The sequence below is a fragment of the Thermothelomyces thermophilus genome, chromosome 1 (assembly GCF_000226095.1).
Source record: "Thermothelomyces thermophilus ATCC 42464 chromosome 1, complete sequence".
Lineage (NCBI taxonomy): Eukaryota > Fungi > Ascomycota > Sordariomycetes > Sordariales > Chaetomiaceae > Thermothelomyces > Thermothelomyces thermophilus.
The window spans coordinates 8,113,316-8,132,965 of NC_016472.1; the positions used below are offsets into that span (position 1 = coordinate 8,113,316).

Sequence of the window (19,650 nt, forward strand, 5' to 3'; positions counted from 1 at the left end):
AAGATTACAGCTGAGGAAGGCGACACAGCATCTCCCCGCAGCCTTCCCCATTGCAAAGTCGTCAAATCGCGGGCGAGGTTCGCCAGAGGAACAATCGACGTTTCGGGGCACAAGGCCAGTCGCAGCCGGACGACTACCACCACACTGCAAACAACGAGGAAGGCGACCATATCCAGCTTTTTCCAGGAGCCCCGGTCTTGCTGCCGTCATGAACTAGTTATTCCGGAGGCTGGATCGAGCGGCCAAGCGGGTGCGAAATCGATCACAAAACAAACGACGGAGTCGCGACGGACCGGACACCATGGTACGATTCCTTGGCTCTCTTTTTTTCTCCGGTTTTCTGCAAATGCCCGCCAAGCGGCTTCGGTGTCACGATGCGCTGCGGCGGACAATCTTCGCGCGTTCAAAGAGTTCCAACTGCTGCCCTCACTTCCCAATGCCTATTATCCTTCATATGTTTTCTGAGTTAGCAACCCCCTCCGCAATCGGCCGTGCATGCTGACGATGTATAGGGCTGCTGTCTTTCCCGAGACGACAGCGCAAACTCGCCTTACCCAGGCGGCGCTGCCACTGGCTCTGGCCGAGCAATCAACGAGGCTGCCCCAGCAGCCGGGGCGTCCAGCTCGCAAACCGGCGTCGACGAGCCTCTCCCCTCGGGGTCCCGGCACCGGCGCAGGCATTCCCATCAACCACTAGACCAGCACATCAACAAGCCCTTGCGGCGGCACGAATGGACCAGCCATGACCGGCGTTGGACACCGGCGGCCTTGCGGAGGGAACGGGCCGAGTTCTTTGACACGCGGGTGACCGGGAGACAAGAGATATGGCAAGCTATCCGTGCGGCGTTGGAGGTTCTGTGGGCTGCCGACGAGGCGGCCCGCACTGGCAGGTATCGCCGGATGAGCGAGGATGGGGGGCCGAGCGAGGAAGACCCGGACGTGGCTCTGGCAACAGCACAGAGCATAATCGACGCGGCCGATATCACGCTGCCCACCGGCGACTTGTACAACGGAGCGTATGACGCGTTTGGCAACTTCTACCAGCTGAATCACCAGGTCGTCTCGGATCCGTCCAACCTGGTATGGAGTCCTGACTCGGCCGAGGAAGATGATGTCGACGACGGCAAAGCCGATCTGACAGCCGACGAAGAGACGGAGCGTGAGTGTGGCGACGACGAGGCTGAGCGGCGGCGCGAGGAGAAGGGCAAGGCCGTCGTGGATATCCGGAATCAGATCACGGTTCGGGCAAGGCTCAGCGACGGGTCTCGGGACGTCTGCGTCGCGGTGGACAAAGGGGACTCCGTCCGGCGTGTCGCCAGGGCTGTCGCAGAGAAGGCAAAGGTGAGCAGGACATGGTGACCGAGAGCGAGAGCTGTGCATTGCTGACAGTGGACCGACCAAAAGCTCGATTCCACCAAGAAAATACGCATCGCATACATGGGCAAGATTCTCCACGAGAATTCTTCCCTGGTGGATCAAGGCTGGAAGCAAGGACATGTCGTCAATGCCTTGGTGTTCGATCGTTAGGACCGCTGGTTGCCTTGGTTGAAGGATGAGCCTCGCCGGCCATCCCCGACATCGGAACACACTACTTGTCTTCGCGTCAACGACCCGGTTACCGCCGGTTCGAACGGACTGCACACCCTTCTCGTCTGTAGGCCCCACGAGCAGGCGCGGCCGAGGGACTTCGCGACCGAGAAACCTTGGCCACTACTCGGCCACCCCATCCGACTATGAACTCCTCGGCGAGGACACACATGAGCCCATGTCGCAGGAACACAGAAACGAACATGCCTGTCGGCGCATCACTACAGCCATCAGAGCCCGTCGTGCATCAAGGCTGCACCGTGGCTATCGACAGCAACGCGCCGGCGAGGCTGACGAACAGCTTCTCTCCGATACCCGCTCGGCCTGGTTGTTTGCAAGCGTGGTCATATTATAACATCCGTCACCGCATAACCGCAGCACGCTCCAAGGGGAGGAGAGAGAGACCCTTCACTATTATTTCGAGCACCTGGCCGGTATGATGATATCGATCATGCTCTTACGCAGGTTGCCGAGCTTCTGCATTTCCAACAGCTCCCTTGACATACCCCTCTCACCACCGTAATCTGCTGTTTTACGACACATACCCATCTTGTTGGCATAGTATTTGCGTTGTGCGTCTTGTTTGCTGTGGTCCTGTGGTGAAGAGGCGGATTCCCACAGTTTTAACCGTCCAAATTCGTCGCGTGGGCCGAAGAGGTCCGCGTAAAAGTTCGGTGAGGGTGTATGTTTTTTTTTTTTTTTTTTTTTTTTTTTTTTTTTTTTTTTTTTCTTTTTTTTTTTTTTTCACCGTTTCTCTAATCTCATCTGGGACGTCATGATGGCACCATGGTTGAGGTCGGCTGGTTGATTCACGGAGGCGGTCTTGCTCAGGCGTACAACGATTGGAAATACCCCCATGTTTTTTTGAGATTTTGATATGCCTTCATTTTTTGCATGACAATATTCAACACGTTTTGTCAAGCCAAACCAAGAATGATCCTTTCAGAGATGTCTCACTCAACCTTGCTGCTGCTGCTGCTCTCGTTCATCCCCATATGGCCGATTCATAATCGATTCCCGTTCCCAACTCCGAACCGAGAAAACGAAGCTCTAGATATCAATAATACAGGTTGGAGTCTAAATCATCATGCCAAACCAGCCGCTCATGTGCACCCAAAAATCACGTTTGAAAGGTAGTGGTCCTATTCCGGCCATCCATCAGTCTTGGCTGCGCCGCTTCTTCTTCTCCTTCTTGTCGCCCCGCCACGAGCCGCTGAAGAGGTGCCTGACCAGGGCATCGGGCGGGATGGTGCCGTCGTTGGTGCTCTCGGAGTGGGGCTGGCCCATGCCGAAGCCGTCGATGGGCAGTACGACGACGTCGCCGTAGAGGCGGGGCTCGTCCATGTAGGAGAGGTTCCTGATGTCGGTGAGGGAGCTGTCGAACTCCTGCAGCTGGGCCCAGACGACGTCGGTCCAGGCGGCCGGGCCGGTCGAGTTCATGACCTCGAAGCTGCCGAGCTTCTTGAGCTCGGAGAAGGGCATGCCGTGCTCGAGCTCGAGCTGGTGCAGCGAGTAGAGGACGCGCTCGATCATCTTGTCGAAGACGGGGTGGCCGGGCGCGGCGGCGATGGTCCACTGGCAGAACTGGACCCAGTGCGAGATGTCGACCCAGGCGGGGCCGTCGCGCCGGTCGAACTCGATGCCCACCACCACGGCCGCCTTGTCGCGGAACTGGGGCGGGATCCACTCGTCGATGGGCCGCAGCGCGACCGTGTCCGTGTCGGTGTAGACGCCCCCCTCGGCCGAGAGCAGCAGGTACCGCAGCAGGTCCGACTTCATGCCCACGTTGGGCATGTGCAGGTACGCATCGAGAATGCGGGGGTCGTGCCCAAAGTGCTTGCGCACAAACTCCTCGCCACCCTTGTGGCCCACGAGCGTGCTGTGAGGGAGAGTTAGTTAAATCATCTTTTTTTTGTTCTTCTTTCCATCCTTCCATCCATCCATCTACCCATCCTTCCTTCCTTCCTTCCTTCTTTTCTTTATTTTTTTCCATTCCCTTTTGTATGACAAAACCTCCCAAGAAGAGGTTGTTTGCCGCAGACCGCGGGGTTGATCCGTTTGTTCGGGGGTAGAGTGAGGGTGAGAGGGAAAGATGGTTTTGCCTACTATTGATAGTCCAGGTTCAGGGCCAGCCAAGAGGGTGTTTCAGACAGAACCTTGGGATCGGCGATGAAATCCTCCTTGGACTTGACGTCGCTTTTGGGCAGCATGATCTGCCAGATCTTGGGGGGAATTCCGGGCGCCACCTTAACCGCCTCGGTCTCGGTCGGCTGATGCGCATTGTCGCCGGCCTTTGTGCTGGGTTCCTGGGTGGTCGTCGGGGCGACCTGGGGTTCCGAGTCCGTCTGTGTCGAGGTGGTGATGGTGGTTACGGGGGCGGGGTCCGGGGCCTTCTGGTCCCCGTTCTCGCCGTCTGCGCCCTGAGCAACATTGCCGGCGCCGGTGTGGTCACCAGCATGAGCGGGCGGCAACGGGGCCTTCGGTCGTGGCACGTACGAAGTCAGGTCCAAGCCGGTAGCCAAGCCACCGTAGATGAAGGTGAGGGCGGCGAACAGCACGAGGGCGATGGCGATGACGCCGTAGAACCTTTGCCGGCGACGGGTAACATGGTGCAGCAGCTGCGCCGGCAACGAGGAACTTGCTACCTCATTCGGATGTTGTGACATGATGAGGGCGTACCGCAGTACAACAAGCGACCGACCTGTCCGCGATGGTGACGCGGCCGCTCGACTTGTGAGGTGGGCATGTGGAGTGAGTTAAAGGAAGAGTAGAAAAGTGCCAAACAAGCTTCCGCCGAGCGGGCATGGTGGGCCCGGATACGAACTCAGCCCAGATCAGCTCCTGTGATTGCGTCGCAACGATGCCCTCGTCAGGAATACTGGGGATTGGCCCACTGCGATGGGACTAGGGCGCCAAGTCCTTGCGTAAGCTGACTTCAAAAGTGGTATTAGGCGGCTGCAAGCGGACCAGGGGTCTTTGTCTTCTCGGGTGCTGCGGACCCGTTCGCCCCACGCTAAGAATGCCAAACTGCCAATTAGCACTGCGCGCTGGTCAGATCAATGTCTCAGTCGGGTTCTTCTCTCAAACAATCAGGGTCGCCTTCAGCTCTTCTCGAGATCGTTCACACAAACCACAAACATCCACAGTAGCGTGTAGGAGGTATTCTGCTTTTTGCCCCTCCTTGACCACACTACTAGTAGTCCCAGCAAGAAGCTCGGATACCTAATAGTGTAGTGTATGCACGGCACTTGTCGCCTCTAACCGACTTGCACTTTTCCGATTTTCCGGGAGGCGATCCCCGGAGGTGGCCTTGTCCATGCCTCCGTAATTGCCAGATACGGATCAGCCATTCCCAACTCGCTTTGCTTCTCGGAGCCCAATGGCCGTTCAGGCGGCGCACTGAAAGGCGTGTGTGACATGCGAGCCATTCCACTACGTTACGGGCGGGGGCGCAAATCCTTCCATCCCTCCTTTCATTGAGGCCGCTCCAAATGCCGCCCTCCAGTGGTACCTTGGCGCCGCTGTCAATCACCGGAGAAGCCTCGAGTATATTTTCTGTGCGGATTAACTAACTACAGTACATAGATGCCTAGTTTTTCAATTTCCGCAATTGGAACCCACTCCTTCCCGTAATGGCGCTCTCCACCTGGCAACAGGATTTTTTTTTCTGGCCGGCTCACACCTAATCTCCTTCGCAAACACATACTCGAGCCCTCGGCGGCGTTCGGGCCGGCCAACGAGAATGCGTGTCGGCAGGCGGATACTCTCTGTGTCTCGATGACGTTCTTGGTCAATGAACGCAGCATATGTGCTACATGACCCCAGGCATTCCGCCTCAATCGGTAATTAACATTTGAAGATACTACTAGTACGGAATACTACCCACGATATCAGCAAGTATGCTTGACAATCATTGCGTTGAGCATGCGGGAACATGTCTCGAGCCCTTTGTACCTGTGCCGCTCGAGACACGCCACAGAGCATATCCTACTGTCCAAATTGGAGCGTCGTACTCAACTAGGTATGTACAGTGGGGTCAGAAAAGTGTTTGCCCACTTCAACCCTGGTAAGCGACTTCCAAATCGGGTCAACCAACTACCCCCTCTTCAACTTCAACGACAGTTACACCGACTTTTCTATCTTTAACCTCCTCTTCAATATTATAAGATGGCTCCCAGACTAAGGACTACTCGCAGGGAACTTATAGAAGCCTAGAGATCCCTAATTTACGGCCTCTATTTGGCTAGATTGAAAGGAGGTACTATTATAGCCTATACCGGCTTATTAAAACGGACTATTAACTATACTATCTCGAAAGTTAAATATAACCTTATTAATAGAGCTAATAAGCTATTCTAATCAAAGTCTAGATCTAGAAGACTATCTAAGTTAGATAATCAAGCTATCTAGTATCTTTTATAATATATAATAATCTATCGAATAGATACCCTTAAATCACTTATAATACCTTCTAAATCTAGCTAGTAGATTAGTAACTTTACTATTTAAGCTATCTTTAAGAAGTCTAGAAAAGATTATTATAAGGTATAGAAAAAGCTATATATTTTAGCTATTAATATAAAAAAACGGTTCCTCTTTACTAAATAGAATAAATAGACTCCTTAGGCCTTAGTTTGCTAGTTAGATAAGGCTTACTTTGAAATTAGCTAAGAGAGCCGTATAGTCTATATTATATAAAGCTTATAAGAGGAATACTATCCTAATTATCTACTCCCTACCTTTAAAAGTAACTAAACCAAAGTTAGTATTTAAGGCTATTTTTATAGGCTATATAAGGGACCTCTTATTATCCTACCCTAAGGTACCTAGTTAAACTAATTTAAATATACTAACTAGATCTTTATACTATACTTCCTTTCTTTTTATAATAAGATAAGGTTAATATATAGCTCTAGGGTATAATTATAAGAGGATAGGGTAATATATTACTATAAAAAGTTTATTTAACTATTAAAGAGGGCTACCAAGGTTCGGCTACTCTAGTAGCTACTATAGAGCCTAGACCTTAGTCTAATTAAAAATATCTAGCACTAGATAAAGGTAAAAATCTCTAAAAGGCAGCATCAGATTAAGACGGTGGCTTAGATAGCTATAGCATTATAGGAAGTCTAGAGCCAAATACCTATTAAATTCCTAGTCAATTTGACTATAGGTATAGGGAAAAGGATAGATCTTTTGGCTTAATCATAAGGTAGCCTAATCAAGTACTGAAATAGCCGTAGTTATAATATTAATTTGGTAGTAGTTTGGCCCTGTTTTGCGTGTTCTGTATGTCTTTGAAGTTAGAGGGTGGAAAAAGTGGGTGGGTAAACACTTTTCTGACCCCACTGTACCTACCTATTAAATGGCGCAACGAGACAGCGATAGGCTGCATCCTGAGTCGTCTGAGAGAGTCTTCGGTTTTTCAAACACGTCATCAAAAACATGCAGCTCCCAGTATGTTTGGTTTCTATACGTAATTATAGAAACAGCAAGACGTCAACATCGCCGGAGAGGGATGTTTATAAGTCGGACTCCCTGGATTAGGACCACTCCCTAATTTTGTTACAGGATTTGAATGCCGGTGGGTCAGACCCACCAACAGGGATGGAGGACCAGGGTTTGACATGTAGTGTATTTAGACAACACCTCCAAGTGCCTCCGGCACTAGAGAACAATCAACACACTTTCACCACCACTTCCGAGGCCTATACCACTGGTCCAGGGAGTGCCGCCCACGGCGCGTATACCGCTGTGGTGTCGTACAGGGACTGCAGCACCTTTATGCTGTAGCAATTATAATGTGAACTAGCGCCGTTTCCATGTTTCAACCTGCTTAACAGGTCCAAACTCTAGTGTACCGTGACTGCTCCTGTGAAACAGGATACCGAAGATAATGAGCAACTCCAGTTCCTTACCCGGTTCAAACTAACAGTTAAATTCATAGGCTGTATAGTCGTAGTCTTGAACAAAACTACCGCCCGATAACCATCGCCCTTCGGCAGCCTGCCTTTTTGGAGGTCCCAAATTTCCATCCTCTTGCAACCAGAACTCCTGCACACTACCCCTTTCTCCCATACACTGATTTCCCTAGAGTTTCGGAAAGCATTGCAGCGACGCAACGCCAGCCGTCTGAACTCCGTTTCCTGCTCTTCGCTCCGCAACAGCGTCAACGACGGCAACGAGAGGTCCGTTTCGTGAGACTGCTGCGGCCACCTACAACAAGGATGGGGGAACAAGGATGGGGTCGCCAAGTTAGCCCCTCGCACGCGCCCCTCAAGCAACAACGGAGCCAATCTTGTTCAGCCCTTTGAGCGAGCCGAGACTGAGCGCCAGACCCTGCGACCTGCTGCGTATCCTGAGGAAACCAGTGATCGGGCCATCTTCGCCCTCCTTCTCGATGCTCAGGTTGGCCAAAGCGTCCTCGCCTAAGGAAGAGTTAGCGATCCCCACAACCCAGGCTGCAAATAGATCAGAGAAAGACATACCGAACACGCTCCTGGCATACAGATTCGCGCTCAGGAATTGGCAGTCGCCCTTCATGCTCGCTTCCGGCGTCAGACAGTTCATGTTGGTGCACGCCATGAGCTGGTCCAAAAAGTCGCGTAGCGACTTGGCTTTGCTGTTGATGTTGACCTTGTTCTCCCACTCAAACTCGGTCCACATGGTGCGGAACTGCGTCTCGGAGCAGGTCGCCGGCTGGATGTAATCCATGATGTCCACGTGAAGGTCGTTTAGGATGACTACATTGGTATCGGTCGAGTGGGCACCCTCATAGACGACGTTGCCAAAGATGACGCCCGTGTCGGTCGACGACACCTTGATGGTGCACTGTACGTTCTGGAAGTCGTGCGGGCCAAGGTTCTGGCTCGTGGGCCGCTCCACCACCTTGAGGTCACCCAACGTGGCAAACTCCACGGTAAGGTTTTGTAGTGTGTCGGTGGTTTGGTTGACGAGGAGCACATCCAGGATGATATCGAACTGGTGAACTTTGACGTACGCTTCAGCATAGACGGGATCTGAGAAACCGGTAAGCTGGACAACACGGCTGAGCTTGCTCGACAGATCCTCGGAAGCACTGCTATCACCGCCCGTTGCCCGCTCCAAGTCGAGCTCGATGGCGTCAGCCCCGTCAACCGCGTTCTTCTTGGACAGCTGACGGATCGCAACCACGTCATCGACCTGCACTGCGGTCTTGGCCTTCTCGAACGCCTCCTTTGCTGCGCGCTTCTTCTCCTCAACCTGCACCATTGCTCGGAAGGCCTTCCTCGTGTCCTCGAGGTACACCGTCTCCAGCTGCTTGTGCTCCTTGAACTCGGCCAGCGACCGCACGCAGCTCATGATCCGGTCCACCGAATCCTCGTCGATGGGTGCCTTGACAAACTGTGACTGACCAACGCGGATGATGGAGATCATGATAAGCATGGCCTCGGCCCGCAGAGCATTGGTCCGGGCTTCTTCCGAGGAGATCTCAGAGTGGCGCATAACGAGCTTGGTAAGCGTGGCAGCAAGAACAGTCGCAAGATAGTAATCCCCGTCCAAGATGAGCTGCCTGAGTGGAGGCTTAGACGATGCCTTGACAGCCTCTAGCCGCGCAGCCGCAGCGGACTGACTTGTGAGGGCGGTTTCGGTGGCATACGTCCCGTCAGCGAGGACCTTCCGGGAGCCTCCAGGATTGGGCTTAGGATGCCCGTTGACCTGCTCTTCGCCCTTGTTCTCTTCCTCATTGTCCATGTTGTCCAGCAGTCTCTGCTCAGACGCCAGAATGGGTATTTCGCCAAGGCTGGCCCGGATACCCTTCCAGGCATCCCGAATATCCTTTTCGTCCAGCGAGTACTCGCCGATGATCCACAGGATGCCGCGGTAGACCTTGCCAGCCCTCACTTCCCGGAGAGTATCGACCAGTCTTTGCGAAATGGCTGGCCGTAGCGATGGGAACTTCTCAACCACCTCCTTGACAAAATTGATAACGTCGACAGCCGAGGCGTTGTTGAAGTCCGCAATGAAGTCCATGAGCAGGTCTACCACGCTGGCAGCGACCTCCGAGAATTTGACAGCGCACTGGTGGATGGAGTGGATGAGCAGCTGGCGGTACTCGTTATTCTTCTCGTACTCCTGGTCGACAGTCTTGGACAGTTCCTTCTTGAGAAGGAGCACCACTTCCTCCACGTTCTTGCTCGAAATCATCTCCAGCGCAATATCCAGGGCTTTCTTGCGCACATCAATATCGGTGCTTGAGAGGACGCGCAGGATCTCCATGATGAGGTCGTCAAGGATGCCCTCATTCTTCTGGCGCAGCTGGTCGACACGGTCGAGCACAATAAGCTTAACGTTATTGTCGGCCTCCTTGATCGCAAGTTCGATGAACTTGGCGGCAGCGGCTTTGACGGCCACGGGGTTGTTGGTGAGTGCTGTGAGAGATGACGCTGCTTCATAAACCACTGTGGACGTGTTCGCTTCGAGCAGGTCGAAGATGAGCCGCAGGTAGCGCGCCTTGTTCTGCGAGTTTTGGATGGCATCTTTCCTGATAAACTCGAGCTCAACCAGCTGCAGAAGCTCCTCAGCGTTCGGAATACCGTCGAAGACGGTGCTGAGGTAGGCAAGCGCTTTCTCGTGGCTAATGCTAGAGAGGGCAGCGAAGCCGTTCCTCTTACATGTTGGGTCGCTCTCTCCTTCAAGGAACGTGGCAATGAGCTCGGGGGCGTCGGGAATCAGCGATGGCGAGTGTTGGTAGATGGAAGCTACCGCAAAGACTGCGTTCTTGCGCACGTAGGCATGGCGGTGTTCGAGACACAACCGGGCCGAGGAGAGGAGAGGCTCGAGGAGCTCGGGTTCCCTGAGTTTGCAGAGGAAGCGCAACGTATTGCCCCTGATAAACTCGTTCGGATGTTGGAGGTCATTACGGATGCCGTTACTGCGGAGGCTGGTCAGCTAATGGCAAAATCTCTTTGGGCCAGAAAAAGAGAGAAAAGAAAGAGGCGGCCTTACCATACTAGGATGAACTCTTGCTTTAGCTTCCCCTGAGCATCGAGCTTAGGGCAGATTTCGTAATAAAAGTAAAGCAGCTTCTTGAGGGGCTTGGACTTGGAGGGCATGACGAAACGGATGATGTGCATGAGCAATTGGGGCATAGGGTCGCCATTGAGCATGATGGTCAGGATGCGCTTCATTGTCTCAACCTTGGTTTCGTCGGTGCCCTTTTCGAGCTGTGTCCGCAACTCTGCCAAGGTTGGCGTGCCCTCGGTGGCACTGTCCTTGACCAGGGTGTATGCATTGTCGAGGAAGGACATGGTGGGCAGCGGGCGGCGACGAGCCGGGTACGATCGTCGTGAAACGGGAGTCGGGCCTGGAGTGGTTAGGTGTGCGGAGGGCGGGCGATTCTTTGATTTCGAGACGGGATCCGATCGAGGGGTGGATCGATGGAGTTGGGCTACTCCTGAGCTCTCGTCAAAGGGTTTGTGCGGGTTCTGCTCAAGCGAGCAGTGGCCAGCGCGTAGAGTGCTCCGTCGACAGGTAGGATTGAAGTGATTCGTGGGCCGCTGGCAGCGTGGAGGACCGGAGCACCACCTTTGTGTTCGTCGGTGAGAGCCAGAGGAGTCCACCCCGATATGGTCGGTCAATATGGATTCGAAGGGACAGCAGCGCGCATGGGGAGATGTGGCATTACTGGCCTGCTGCCAATTGTCCGTGGCAGCTGCCGGAGAGCGGCAGAATCACGTGCAGCTGCCAGCAAGCAAGGGTCTGGTGGGGTTCTGCCCCGCCACGCCTCAAGAGCTCGTCTCGAAGTCGTCTAGCAGCCGCGAAGGTTCCCATTCGCGTTGTCGCAATCTACAAGCACCATGTCTAACTTGAACGAGCCGTTCTACCTCCGATACTAGTAAGATAAAAAAAACACGATGCACTCTCCAATCGCTATAGGACAGAGCTAATCCCTCGCCAGCTCGGGCCATCAAGGCCGCTTCGGACACGAGTTCCTCGGTATGTCATCGCGTGCCACACAAGCTCGCTGAACACTACTGATTTCGTCGCGGTACTCAGAGTTCGACTTCCGCGTCGTTGGAGATGGTCGCAGCGCTACTGCCCGCTACGCGAACAATTCCAACTACAGGAATGACAGTCTCATTCGGAAAGAGAGTACGACGAACGAATCTACTCCGCGATACTAGGACTGGCGTAGCTGACTCCCGAGTTTCATCGCAGTGTTTGTGAGCTCAATAGTTGTGGAAGAGATCAAGAGGATAGTGAGGGAAAGCGAGATCATGAAGTACGGCTCAAAGCTCGGCCTCGGGCTCAAGGCAGAAGGCTGACAGCGCACCAGGGAAGATGACGCAAAGTGGCCGACTAAGAACAAGGACGGAAGACAGGAGTTGGAAATTCGCCTTGGAAACGAGCACATTTCCTTTGAGGTAGGCTTAGAGCCATGGGCGGTTATGTTCTTCTCGGTGTATCGCTAACCCGGCGCAGACGGCCAAGATCGGCTCGATTAACGACGTGACAGAATCTGCAGATCCTGAAGGCCTCCGCGTCTTCTACTATCTTGTTCAGGATCTCAAGGCGTTGGTTTTTAGTCTAATTTCCCTCCACTTCAAGATCAAGCCCATCTGAGTCCTCAATATGCTCACCACAGGCTGTCATGGTGTCGGTCGTGGAGGCGAATTGAGGCGAACGCTCAAGATTTGCTTGCTGTTGCAACGAGGCTACGCGAAACCGGCCAACCTACCCGAAAGATATCGACAAAGGTGCATATTGGCCGAGTGAGAGTCTTCTGCTGAACTGCTCCCCCGAGACATAAGACGGCAGCGGGAGGGGGTGGGAGGGAGTTTTGAAGGATTGGTGGTCGTCAGCGTCGAGCGTCTAGGCAAAAGCTGGGACGCGACAACATCCACCGCACCAAGGCTCATGCTCGCCCGGACTAGCTGGAGGAGATGGCGTTTGACAGCTTTCTCTTGTCTGCCAACACATGATTGGTCCAACAATATCTCGGGCCCAGACCGTTGTGAAGCCAATCAGTTCTTGACATCTGTGTGGCCTGCATGCTTGTCTTTCAAAGTGTGACTTGGAGGATCCTGTCTCCGTAACTATGCCAGGGCGGAGTTATCCAGCTGCAAACAGAGGAGAGCATATCATCTAACGTGTCCAGGCACACAATCCTCTTGACTGTAGCGTGAGTGAGAATATCAGCTATCAACTGTGATGAAACGACACTAGCGACCTTGTAAGAACCTCCCAAGTAGGTCGTATTCATATACTTTACGATATTTATCGGCATACAGGGAATGCGCAGAGTTGCGGGTGTACGGAACACGCTAGAAGCACTAGGCGTACTGTACTGTGTATGTACAGTACACTACATACATACTTACTTGTAGGTACCCGCCAGGCCGTGCCACAGGCGGGGGGCCGGGGCGCCAAGACCAGTCCCGGTTTAGGCTCAGAAACCTGGAACGGATCCCTGTGAGCGTGCTGAACACGGTTAACTGGGGGGCGATCCCCAATGGCAACCGTCATCCTGAACCTTCTGGCGCTACGGATTGCATTATCTGCTTACAGTTTGCGATTCCCTCACCGACTGTTGTTTACGCCCACAAATGCCCTCATTTGGTTGATTTTACGAGGGAACAAGCTGTTTCCGGAGACATACCGCCCAGTCATCCCCGTGGAATCGATCGCGCTCGGCTGAGCTCCACTCAAGCGAGAGCGCCCACGAGACCGTCGCAGCCCGACTTCGGTTGCCCTTCGCAAAGGGCCAGTTCGAATCCCAACACCGTTACCGGGAATCGTGGTTTATCTTATACCAGACACGCTGCGCATTGGGTAGTGACCCTGCGTATCCTGCTTCTCCTGCGACCCTGTTCGCCGCCCGTGTCCAAAGTCGCTGCTCAGCTTCGCGCACGGCTTCGCCGTCGCCAGATACCTCGGTGATCCATCACCGTGACTCGGCTATCGGTTTCCTCGTCGACCGAAGAACCGCGAAAATCGCGGCAACTCACCGGATAAACACCACCTGTCATGCCCACGCCCTCCTCGAGCAGGCCGGACCCTCCATCGCCGCGCTTCTACCCATTCTCGTCATGCCCCGACCCTGACGAGCAGCAGCCGACTCTGCAGCCAACCTCGGGAGACAATCCGACTTCTCTTAGCCCCCAGTCACCATCAAGCTGGCGGCCACTCTCCCCTCCCACCTACCCCGACGACCACGGCACGCGACCCGAGGCCCCCATAATCGGTGAGTCACGATCCGCCACCATGTCGCCGGGACCGCAGACCGAGGCCGACGCTGGTGACGTACGAATGAGACATGAATCGGAGGCGATGATCACGGCAGGGGACAATAACGGAGAGAGACATAAGCCCGCGGACGTGGACGAGCAGATGAGCCCGGTGGTCGACGAGCCCTCGCGCGGTGCCGACGCCCGTCACAGCGGGGTGGCCAGTGGGAAGAGCGAGGGATCGGGGACGGCGGTTGGCAGCGAACCGTCGGGGGAGAGGAGGTCGAGGGCGGAGCAAGTATTAGCAAGTCTGGGCGAAATCCAGGAAGTCGATGCGTGGGGCCCTGTCGGCAGGGGCCCGCGGTGGGCGGAGGACAGTGGGCTTATGGGCCTGGGCCTGGAGTACTCACACATGAGGATCATGACCCCGGCGCCGTCGCTGTATCTGCAACCGGGGAGCAGGTTTGTCGGGACGCAGCAGTCGGAGCGGCAGCGGTATGATGTGGAGGTCGAGATCAAGCATGTGGACATGCGCGAGTCGTTCCTGTGCGGATACCTCAAGATCCAAGGTGTGTCACACCCGCCACTGCGTACAGCAAACCGAAACTCTGCAAGCTGACCAACGTCTCTCGTGCCAGGCCTGACCGACGATCACCCGACGCTTACCACGTACTTTGAGGGCGAGATCATCGGCACCAAATACGGCTTCATCACCCAACATAAAGGGTGGGGTGCGAACGAGAAGATCGACCTCTCGCACTGGTCCAAGTTCACTGCGTTCCAGCCATACCTCAAGCGTGCTCGCAAGGGCAGCCACACCGTGATTCACGACGTGGACCAGAGGGAGAACATATTCATGCGTTGGAAGGAGCACTTTCTCGTCCCGGATCACCGCGTTCGGACTATTAACGGCGCGAGTTTTGAGGGGTTCTACTACATCTGCTTCAACCAGGCTAAGGGCGAGGTGAGCGGTATCTACTTCCACAGCAAAAGCGAGAAGTCAGTCCTACGACCCCCTGTTATTTTGTCTTTCCCTAACCACTCCTCTAACTCCTACTACAGATTTCAACAACTGGAGCTCAAATACGTGGATAACAGAGGGTGTTTTGGCGCCGTGGAGTTCCGGTGATTGCGACGATCAGCTGTCAGAAAGAGAACGGGGATTCTAGGAGCTTATGCATGTGCCCGGGGGAAGAATGTTCCTTCGTCGTCTTTGGTTTTGAAGGGTTTTAATCTTATTAGCGTTTGCATATTGTTTTGTTGGGATAACGGGTACGGGTTCACAACACAATTATGCCATTGGACACACGAGATCATCACTGGGGCGGGAGAACAGGAGCATAATCACGAGGCGACGCCGGCCGGTTGGCAGGGTCTCGATGGGCTGCTAATGTTAGCGGTGGATTGTACACCTCGCAGATCAGATGCGCAACGGGTTCTATATGTATTTTTTTTCTCTTTTTTTGGTTTTTTTTTGGGGGGGGGGTTTTGGTTGGGTATCTAAGAGGCATCGTTAGATGCTCCTTCGACCGGTTCAAATCCGTTGAAGTAAGCCTTGCGGAACGGATTCAGCTCATCGGCCGTTTTTCCCACTGGCTTCATCTCCTCTCGTGCCTTCATTGCCTCTTGATCGACTTCTGCGTCGGGAATTCGCCGGTATGTTATCAGACGCCGGGACCCTGTCCATGAACTGCGTCAGAGAAGAGAAGAGGAAAGATTGAAATAAATAAACAAAAAAGGGGGGGGGGGGTGAGGAGGGCAGGCAAAGGATAACGAACATTTGTTGAAGGTTTGTGTGCAAACAGCAACGATCTCGAGATAAGGGTGTGTTGGTACAGGTATCTCCTGATCTTCGTCGTTGGCAGTTGGCATCCAGAACGATAGCCGGCCGTTGTCGACCAGTGTCTGGGCAGAGAACTGCAAGATCCCATCCAGCATGGCGAGAAAGCTGTAGGGTTTCCTGGGAGGGATGAAGTCGGGGTTTCTTGGATGGGCAAGGTGTTTTGGTTAGTTTCACCCCTTTCTACTCGCCGCTCGTCGAGAATACTCACTTGTACATCTCCCTCCCCTTGGTTATTACCCACGGGCACTTCTCCGGGTCGCGCACGCCGAGAACCTTCAACCCTTCCCTCACTCCATAGGGCGGGTCACACACGATGCCGTCAAAGAGCCTTCCGGTCACCCCGTCCCCATCGTACCGCAACTCGGCTCTCCTGATCGGCGTGTTGGTCAGGTCGGCCGTGAACATGCCGCCCAGCCCTGCGAGCAGGCCATACTGCTCGAAATTGGCCTTGAGCGTCCTCTTCTTCTCGTCGCCTCGGATGCTCCGCCCGTCGATGTCGCTCCCGAATGTCAGGGCGCCGAACTGGGCGCAGGCGATCGGGAAGCTGCCCGTGCCCACAAATGGATCATACATGATCTTCCCCGGGGCGGCGAGCGCAATGTTGGCCGTCACCAGGGCCAGCTCGGCGTCCATGGAGGTGGTGCTGATGTATCTCCTCTTCTTGAGGTCCAGCTTCTTGGGCAGGTCCCTCGCCCCGGACGCCAGGTAGCGCCCAAAATAGTAATACTTGGGGTCCGGGATGCCCAGTGGGGTCGAGTTGAACTCCCAGTCCTCGAAGAGGATGAACTCCTCGTCCGGATTACGCATCCGGATGGGGCCCTCAAAGCCGAGGTAGGCAAAGGAGTTGATGATGCGTACCTTGTCGTCGGCGCTGCGCGAGCCCTGGTACGAGTCGATGGTGAACTTGAAGGAGCAGGTCAGGTACTTGGACCAGAGCGGCTGCGTCGTCCGGCGTACCGAGGCGTGAACGGCGGCCAAGTCCGCGCCGGAGCCCCAGAGCTCGTGGATCGACATGGCGAGAATGGAGCGCCGGATCAGGCGACGCGCAGCCGCTTCTGAGGGCAAGCAAACGACGCAGAAGGGGGACTGGGCAATCGAGAAGAAGAAGGGTTAGAATCTTGTCTTTGGGTCGTGAGTGCGAAGGGAAGGAAGAACTGGAGAGAGACTGAAACAAAAAACGGGAATCGAGACACAAACAGCGGGTTCAAAGGTCTATGGTCCAAAGACTGACTTCGAGACTGTATGAAATGACTTTCATGTCAATGCCCTCGATGAGCGCCAGCGCTTGCATCTCGGGGAGACGGAAAGTCTCGTGAGACTGAGAAAAGCGAATAAGGTAATCCATCTTTTTTTTTTCCTCCTTTCTGCTTTCCTTTCACCTCCGAGGAGCGAAAACTTGCATTGGGCTCCTGATCGTTCTAAACTTTGCGAGGTCAGAGGATTTTGTTGCGCTCAACATCATTTGACCAACCGCAGCCGAGTCTGAGCCTTCGGGATCTTGATATGCAGCTCTCTAATTCGAACCAAGTGCAAGAGTTAAGTTTGCCCGTTTGAGTGAGGAGGTTTGTGCCTAACCTAAATCCACCATGGCGTGCATCCAGAGTGCTTTCTGGGGAGCAGGACCGTTTTGTACCAATCAAATTAAGAGCCTTACTAGGTTCACGCCCCGCAATCTCTTCCCGAGTCTCTTGTCTCCAATTCCATTTCAACTTCGCGGCCCACTCAACCACCGCCGACCAGCAACTGAGAGGCGGACAGATGAGTTGAGTCGAGAAGATAGCCCGGCATGTTGGCCTTCACTGAAAATGCAGTACACCAAGCCGCCAAGTGTTTCGTGACGTACGGGCTGATGTGCCATTTGGACCCAAACCAACCCCCGTCCAAGACCCAGCCGTGGGCGACACTTGCAAGTCAAGATTTTGTGCACAGAGTGAGTTTTGTTGTATCTTCACATTTATTCATACTTTCCTTCAAAAATGTTGTAATGATACTGGAGGGGTTAACAGGCCTCTAGGCAGACTTGATCATCCCCCACGATATGTTAGAATCGGTGCGAGGAAGACTTATCGAGGGAAGAACTGGGCCAGAGTTCAAACGTGTGGTTCTCTCCTTGCGTGATATACTCTCCGGCGATTTCTTCACCGAGTACATCAAGAAGGGTGAGCCCCCACTGTCTCTTCTGAACGCGCCAACGCTAACTATAGGACAGGGGATGTCCTTATGCTGTCCGAAGGACGCAGGGGGATCGACAATGTTTTCACCCTGAGACGTGGTATACTTACCATGTTCTTGGACAAGGAAGCTTATGAGCGGGCGGGTTTGGTTGGGAAACCGGACGGGCCCAAGGGGAAGCGGGGGACGAAGCCACGATGGAGTAAGTGTAAAAACCCAGGGGACTTTTACGGGTCTTGCTGACACGTTCAGTTGTCGAGTTTGATCTTACGGCTCCGTCAATGTTTCCGGGGAAAAAAGGGTTTGACCGGCTTGTGTATGCTAGCAAGAATGCTCTTGCCGGGCCCATCACCTGGCTGTTTTGCAACCTCTCTACAACAAGTATCCATGGACCCCGGCTAGAGGGTGCAAATTCTTTGCTAACACCGGCTGCAGTTCCCAACCCTGACCCCCTCTCACAGCATTCTCCTATCGGCTACACCTGCAACCCAAACATATCAGAAGCCATCGACGTTATGATGCCGAATCTCACTCCAGACGTCAGCTTCCTCTCTTCCGGCGGCAGAGAAGATTTTGAGGACTTTTCGACCAGCGTGTACGAGTGGCTATCCCTTGTCCGCCTTCAGAGTCCTCGGGTTGAAATTGGCGACCAGATTGACCCGTACCTGTCCCGGTACAAAGTTCCCGAAGGCGGGGAAAAGAACACGGTCTGCAAGATCAGCTGGCAGGGCTTTCTCGCGCCGTCATGGTCTCGGCAGACCTTGATCGACATCGTGACCGCCTTGCCGCACAAGGCCTGGTTTTCTTTCAGCACTACCACCTTCTCCAAAGGCCTGACGGGCGACAATACCGAGTGCACGATCCTCCGACCACCGAACTCGTCGGGGGAGTACCTCATGTGGGAGGTCAAAGCCCATGAATGAGGAAGGGACTGGTGCCTATTGCCGAAGCTCACTCTTGACGCGGCCGAACATTACGGTCCTCGCCGAAGACCCCTCCGCCGATTGCCTCTTCGACCAACTTCCGCAACTCGGCTTGACCCTCAGGTGTCTGAAAATCCTCCCTGGCGGCTAGTTCCTCTATCCGTCTGCGGAACTCGGGATCGGGTTGCTGGCCATTCACCTCTGCCTCATCAATTGTACCCATCGTAACTTGCAAGCCCTCCGGGACGGGGGGCAGGCCGGTCCCGTTCGATGCCGTCCCATTCGGCGTACCGTTGTTAGCCGACGAGCCCCCATCTGGACCGCGGAGATACTCCGCTACCGCGGGCCAGTCCGCCTCGGCCTCTATCTTCTCTGCGGCCGTCTGGCCCTCATCATTTTGGATCGTGGCATCCAGGCCCAACTCCTCGACGAGGACCCGGGCGGCCTCGACGGTTTCGACTACGAACAGCGCGGTCTCGCCGTCTTCGTCCTTGATATCTACAGGGACCTTGAACTCGCGGATCAGGGCTCGAAGGAGGTCGAGGTGGTTGTAGCTGGCGGCCGCGTGCACGAGGGAGTAGCCGTGCTCGTCTTGAACCGAAGCTAGGGAGGGGTCTTGGCGCAAGAGAGAGAGCAAAGCCTCTGGGTTGTCGGCTGCGAGGAGGTACGGATTGGGGGCCATCTTGAGGGTCTTCTCGGCGGGTGCTTGTTGCTGACTGAATGCCGCCCCCAGATTTTAGGGGACCTGAGGTCGCTCGGGTAGGTGGTAAAGGCTATGGTAAAGGCTATGTGTATCTGTCGTCAAGCAAAATTTTGGTGGGGTAGGAGCATCATGGCGGGGCACCGATCGAGTCAACAGTGCGCCGTGCGGAGACTCAGGCCAATACGCGTCTTGTACAGTACCTCCGGAAAGAATT

General features: G+C 54.4%; 8 protein-coding genes across 8 annotated transcripts; 4 read left to right on the forward strand and 4 right to left on the reverse strand.

Annotated features, from left to right (window-relative positions):
- The first annotated feature begins 158 nt into the window (after positions 1–158).
- MYCTH_2298455 (uncharacterized protein) lies at positions 159–1,455 on the forward strand. The gene is made up of 2 exons (XM_003660261.1): positions 159–304; positions 513–1,455. Exons 1-2 carry the CDS (start codon positions 302–304, stop codon positions 1,356–1,358), a joined length of 849 nt encoding a protein of 282 aa, XP_003660309.1. The 5' UTR covers positions 159–301; the 3' UTR covers positions 1,359–1,455.
- A 997-nt stretch (positions 1,456–2,452) lies between these two features.
- On the reverse strand, positions 2,453–4,322 carry MYCTH_60177 (glycosyltransferase family 32 protein). The gene is made up of 2 exons (XM_003660262.1): positions 3,693–4,322; positions 2,453–3,465 (listed from the first exon to the last, which is right to left on the reverse strand). The coding sequence occupies exons 1-2, from the start codon at positions 4,250–4,252 to the stop codon at positions 2,745–2,747; spliced, it is 1,281 nt and encodes a 426-aa protein (XP_003660310.1). The 5' UTR covers positions 4,253–4,322; the 3' UTR covers positions 2,453–2,744.
- Positions 4,323–7,741: 3,419 nt separating this feature from the next.
- MYCTH_2298462 (uncharacterized protein) lies at positions 7,742–11,218 on the reverse strand. Its single transcript, XM_003660263.1, has 3 exons — positions 10,575–11,218; positions 8,075–10,500; positions 7,742–8,014 (listed from the first exon to the last, which is right to left on the reverse strand). Exons 1-3 carry the CDS (start codon positions 10,874–10,876, stop codon positions 7,863–7,865), a joined length of 2,880 nt encoding a protein of 959 aa, XP_003660311.1. The 5' UTR covers positions 10,877–11,218; the 3' UTR covers positions 7,742–7,862.
- A 161-nt stretch (positions 11,219–11,379) lies between these two features.
- MYCTH_2298464 (uncharacterized protein) lies at positions 11,380–12,237 on the forward strand. The gene is made up of 6 exons (XM_003660264.1): positions 11,380–11,463; positions 11,527–11,564; positions 11,625–11,720; positions 11,787–11,850; positions 11,905–11,992; positions 12,051–12,237. The coding sequence occupies exons 1-6, from the start codon at positions 11,426–11,428 to the stop codon at positions 12,189–12,191; spliced, it is 465 nt and encodes a 154-aa protein (XP_003660312.1). The 5' UTR covers positions 11,380–11,425; the 3' UTR covers positions 12,192–12,237.
- Positions 12,238–13,431: 1,194 nt separating this feature from the next.
- Positions 13,432–15,146, forward strand: MYCTH_2298471 (uncharacterized protein). The gene is made up of 3 exons (XM_003660265.1): positions 13,432–14,364; positions 14,434–14,794; positions 14,858–15,146. The coding sequence occupies exons 1-3, from the start codon at positions 13,596–13,598 to the stop codon at positions 14,922–14,924; spliced, it is 1,197 nt and encodes a 398-aa protein (XP_003660313.1). The 5' UTR covers positions 13,432–13,595; the 3' UTR covers positions 14,925–15,146.
- MYCTH_2298473 (uncharacterized protein) lies at positions 15,110–17,224 on the reverse strand. The gene is made up of 4 exons (XM_003660266.1): positions 16,870–17,224; positions 15,847–16,724; positions 15,574–15,779; positions 15,110–15,474 (listed from the first exon to the last, which is right to left on the reverse strand). The coding sequence occupies exons 1-4, from the start codon at positions 16,927–16,929 to the stop codon at positions 15,296–15,298; spliced, it is 1,323 nt and encodes a 440-aa protein (XP_003660314.1). The 5' UTR covers positions 16,930–17,224; the 3' UTR covers positions 15,110–15,295.
- Positions 17,225–17,349: 125 nt separating this feature from the next.
- Positions 17,350–18,747, forward strand: MYCTH_2298476 (uncharacterized protein). Its single transcript, XM_003660267.1, has 5 exons — positions 17,350–17,568; positions 17,653–17,797; positions 17,848–18,012; positions 18,063–18,191; positions 18,246–18,747. Exons 1-5 carry the CDS (start codon positions 17,425–17,427, stop codon positions 18,731–18,733), a joined length of 1,071 nt encoding a protein of 356 aa, XP_003660315.1. The 5' UTR covers positions 17,350–17,424; the 3' UTR covers positions 18,734–18,747.
- MYCTH_2298478 (uncharacterized protein) lies at positions 18,748–19,500 on the reverse strand. Its single transcript, XM_003660268.1, has one exon. The coding sequence runs from the start codon at positions 19,413–19,415 to the stop codon at positions 18,762–18,764; it is 654 nt and encodes a 217-aa protein (XP_003660316.1). The 5' UTR covers positions 19,416–19,500; the 3' UTR covers positions 18,748–18,761.
- Between the last annotated feature and the right edge of the window lie 150 nt (positions 19,501–19,650).

Coding starts and splice junctions, on each gene's coding strand:
- MYCTH_2298471 (XM_003660265.1), top strand. CDS start 13,596: ATGCCCACGCCCTCCTCGAGCAGGCCGGACCCTCCATCGCCGCGCTTC. Junction 14,365..14,433: donor CGGATACCTCAAGATCCAAG/GTGTGTCACACC, acceptor CTCTCGTGCCAG/GCCTGACCGACGATCACCCG. Junction 14,795..14,857: donor TTCCACAGCAAAAGCGAGAA/GTCAGTCCTACG, acceptor CTCCTACTACAG/ATTTCAACAACTGGAGCTCA.
- MYCTH_60177 (XM_003660262.1), bottom strand. CDS start 4,252: ATGTCACAACATCCGAATGAGGTAGCAAGTTCCTCGTTGCCGGCGCAG. Junction 3,466..3,692: donor CTGAACCTGGACTATCAATA/GTAGGCAAAACC, acceptor TCTCCCTCACAG/CACGCTCGTGGGCCACAAGG.
- MYCTH_2298476 (XM_003660267.1), top strand. CDS start 17,425: ATGTTGGCCTTCACTGAAAATGCAGTACACCAAGCCGCCAAGTGTTTC. Junction 17,569..17,652: donor GTCAAGATTTTGTGCACAGA/GTGAGTTTTGTT, acceptor ACAGGCCTCTAG/GCAGACTTGATCATCCCCCA. Junction 17,798..17,847: donor CACCGAGTACATCAAGAAGG/GTGAGCCCCCAC, acceptor ACTATAGGACAG/GGGATGTCCTTATGCTGTCC.
- MYCTH_2298473 (XM_003660266.1), bottom strand. CDS start 16,929: ATGCAAGCGCTGGCGCTCATCGAGGGCATTGACATGAAAGTCATTTCA. Junction 16,725..16,869: donor TCATTTCATACAGTCTCGAA/GTCAGTCTTTGG, acceptor TCGATTGCCCAG/TCCCCCTTCTGCGTCGTTTG. Junction 15,780..15,846: donor AAGGGGAGGGAGATGTACAA/GTGAGTATTCTC, acceptor TGCCCATCCAAG/AAACCCCGACTTCATCCCTC.
- MYCTH_2298462 (XM_003660263.1), bottom strand. CDS start 10,876: ATGTCCTTCCTCGACAATGCATACACCCTGGTCAAGGACAGTGCCACC. Junction 10,501..10,574: donor CAAGAGTTCATCCTAGTATG/GTAAGGCCGCCT, acceptor CAGCCTCCGCAG/TAACGGCATCCGTAATGACC. Junction 8,015..8,074: donor GTATGCCAGGAGCGTGTTCG/GTATGTCTTTCT, acceptor ACTCTTCCTTAG/GCGAGGACGCTTTGGCCAAC.
- MYCTH_2298464 (XM_003660264.1), top strand. CDS start 11,426: ATGTCTAACTTGAACGAGCCGTTCTACCTCCGATACTA. Junction 11,565..11,624: donor CTTCGGACACGAGTTCCTCG/GTATGTCATCGC, acceptor CGCGGTACTCAG/AGTTCGACTTCCGCGTCGTT. Junction 11,851..11,904: donor AGGGAAAGCGAGATCATGAA/GTACGGCTCAAA, acceptor ACAGCGCACCAG/GGAAGATGACGCAAAGTGGC.
- MYCTH_2298478 (XM_003660268.1), bottom strand. CDS start 19,415: ATGGCCCCCAATCCGTACCTCCTCGCAGCCGACAACCCAGAGGCTTTG.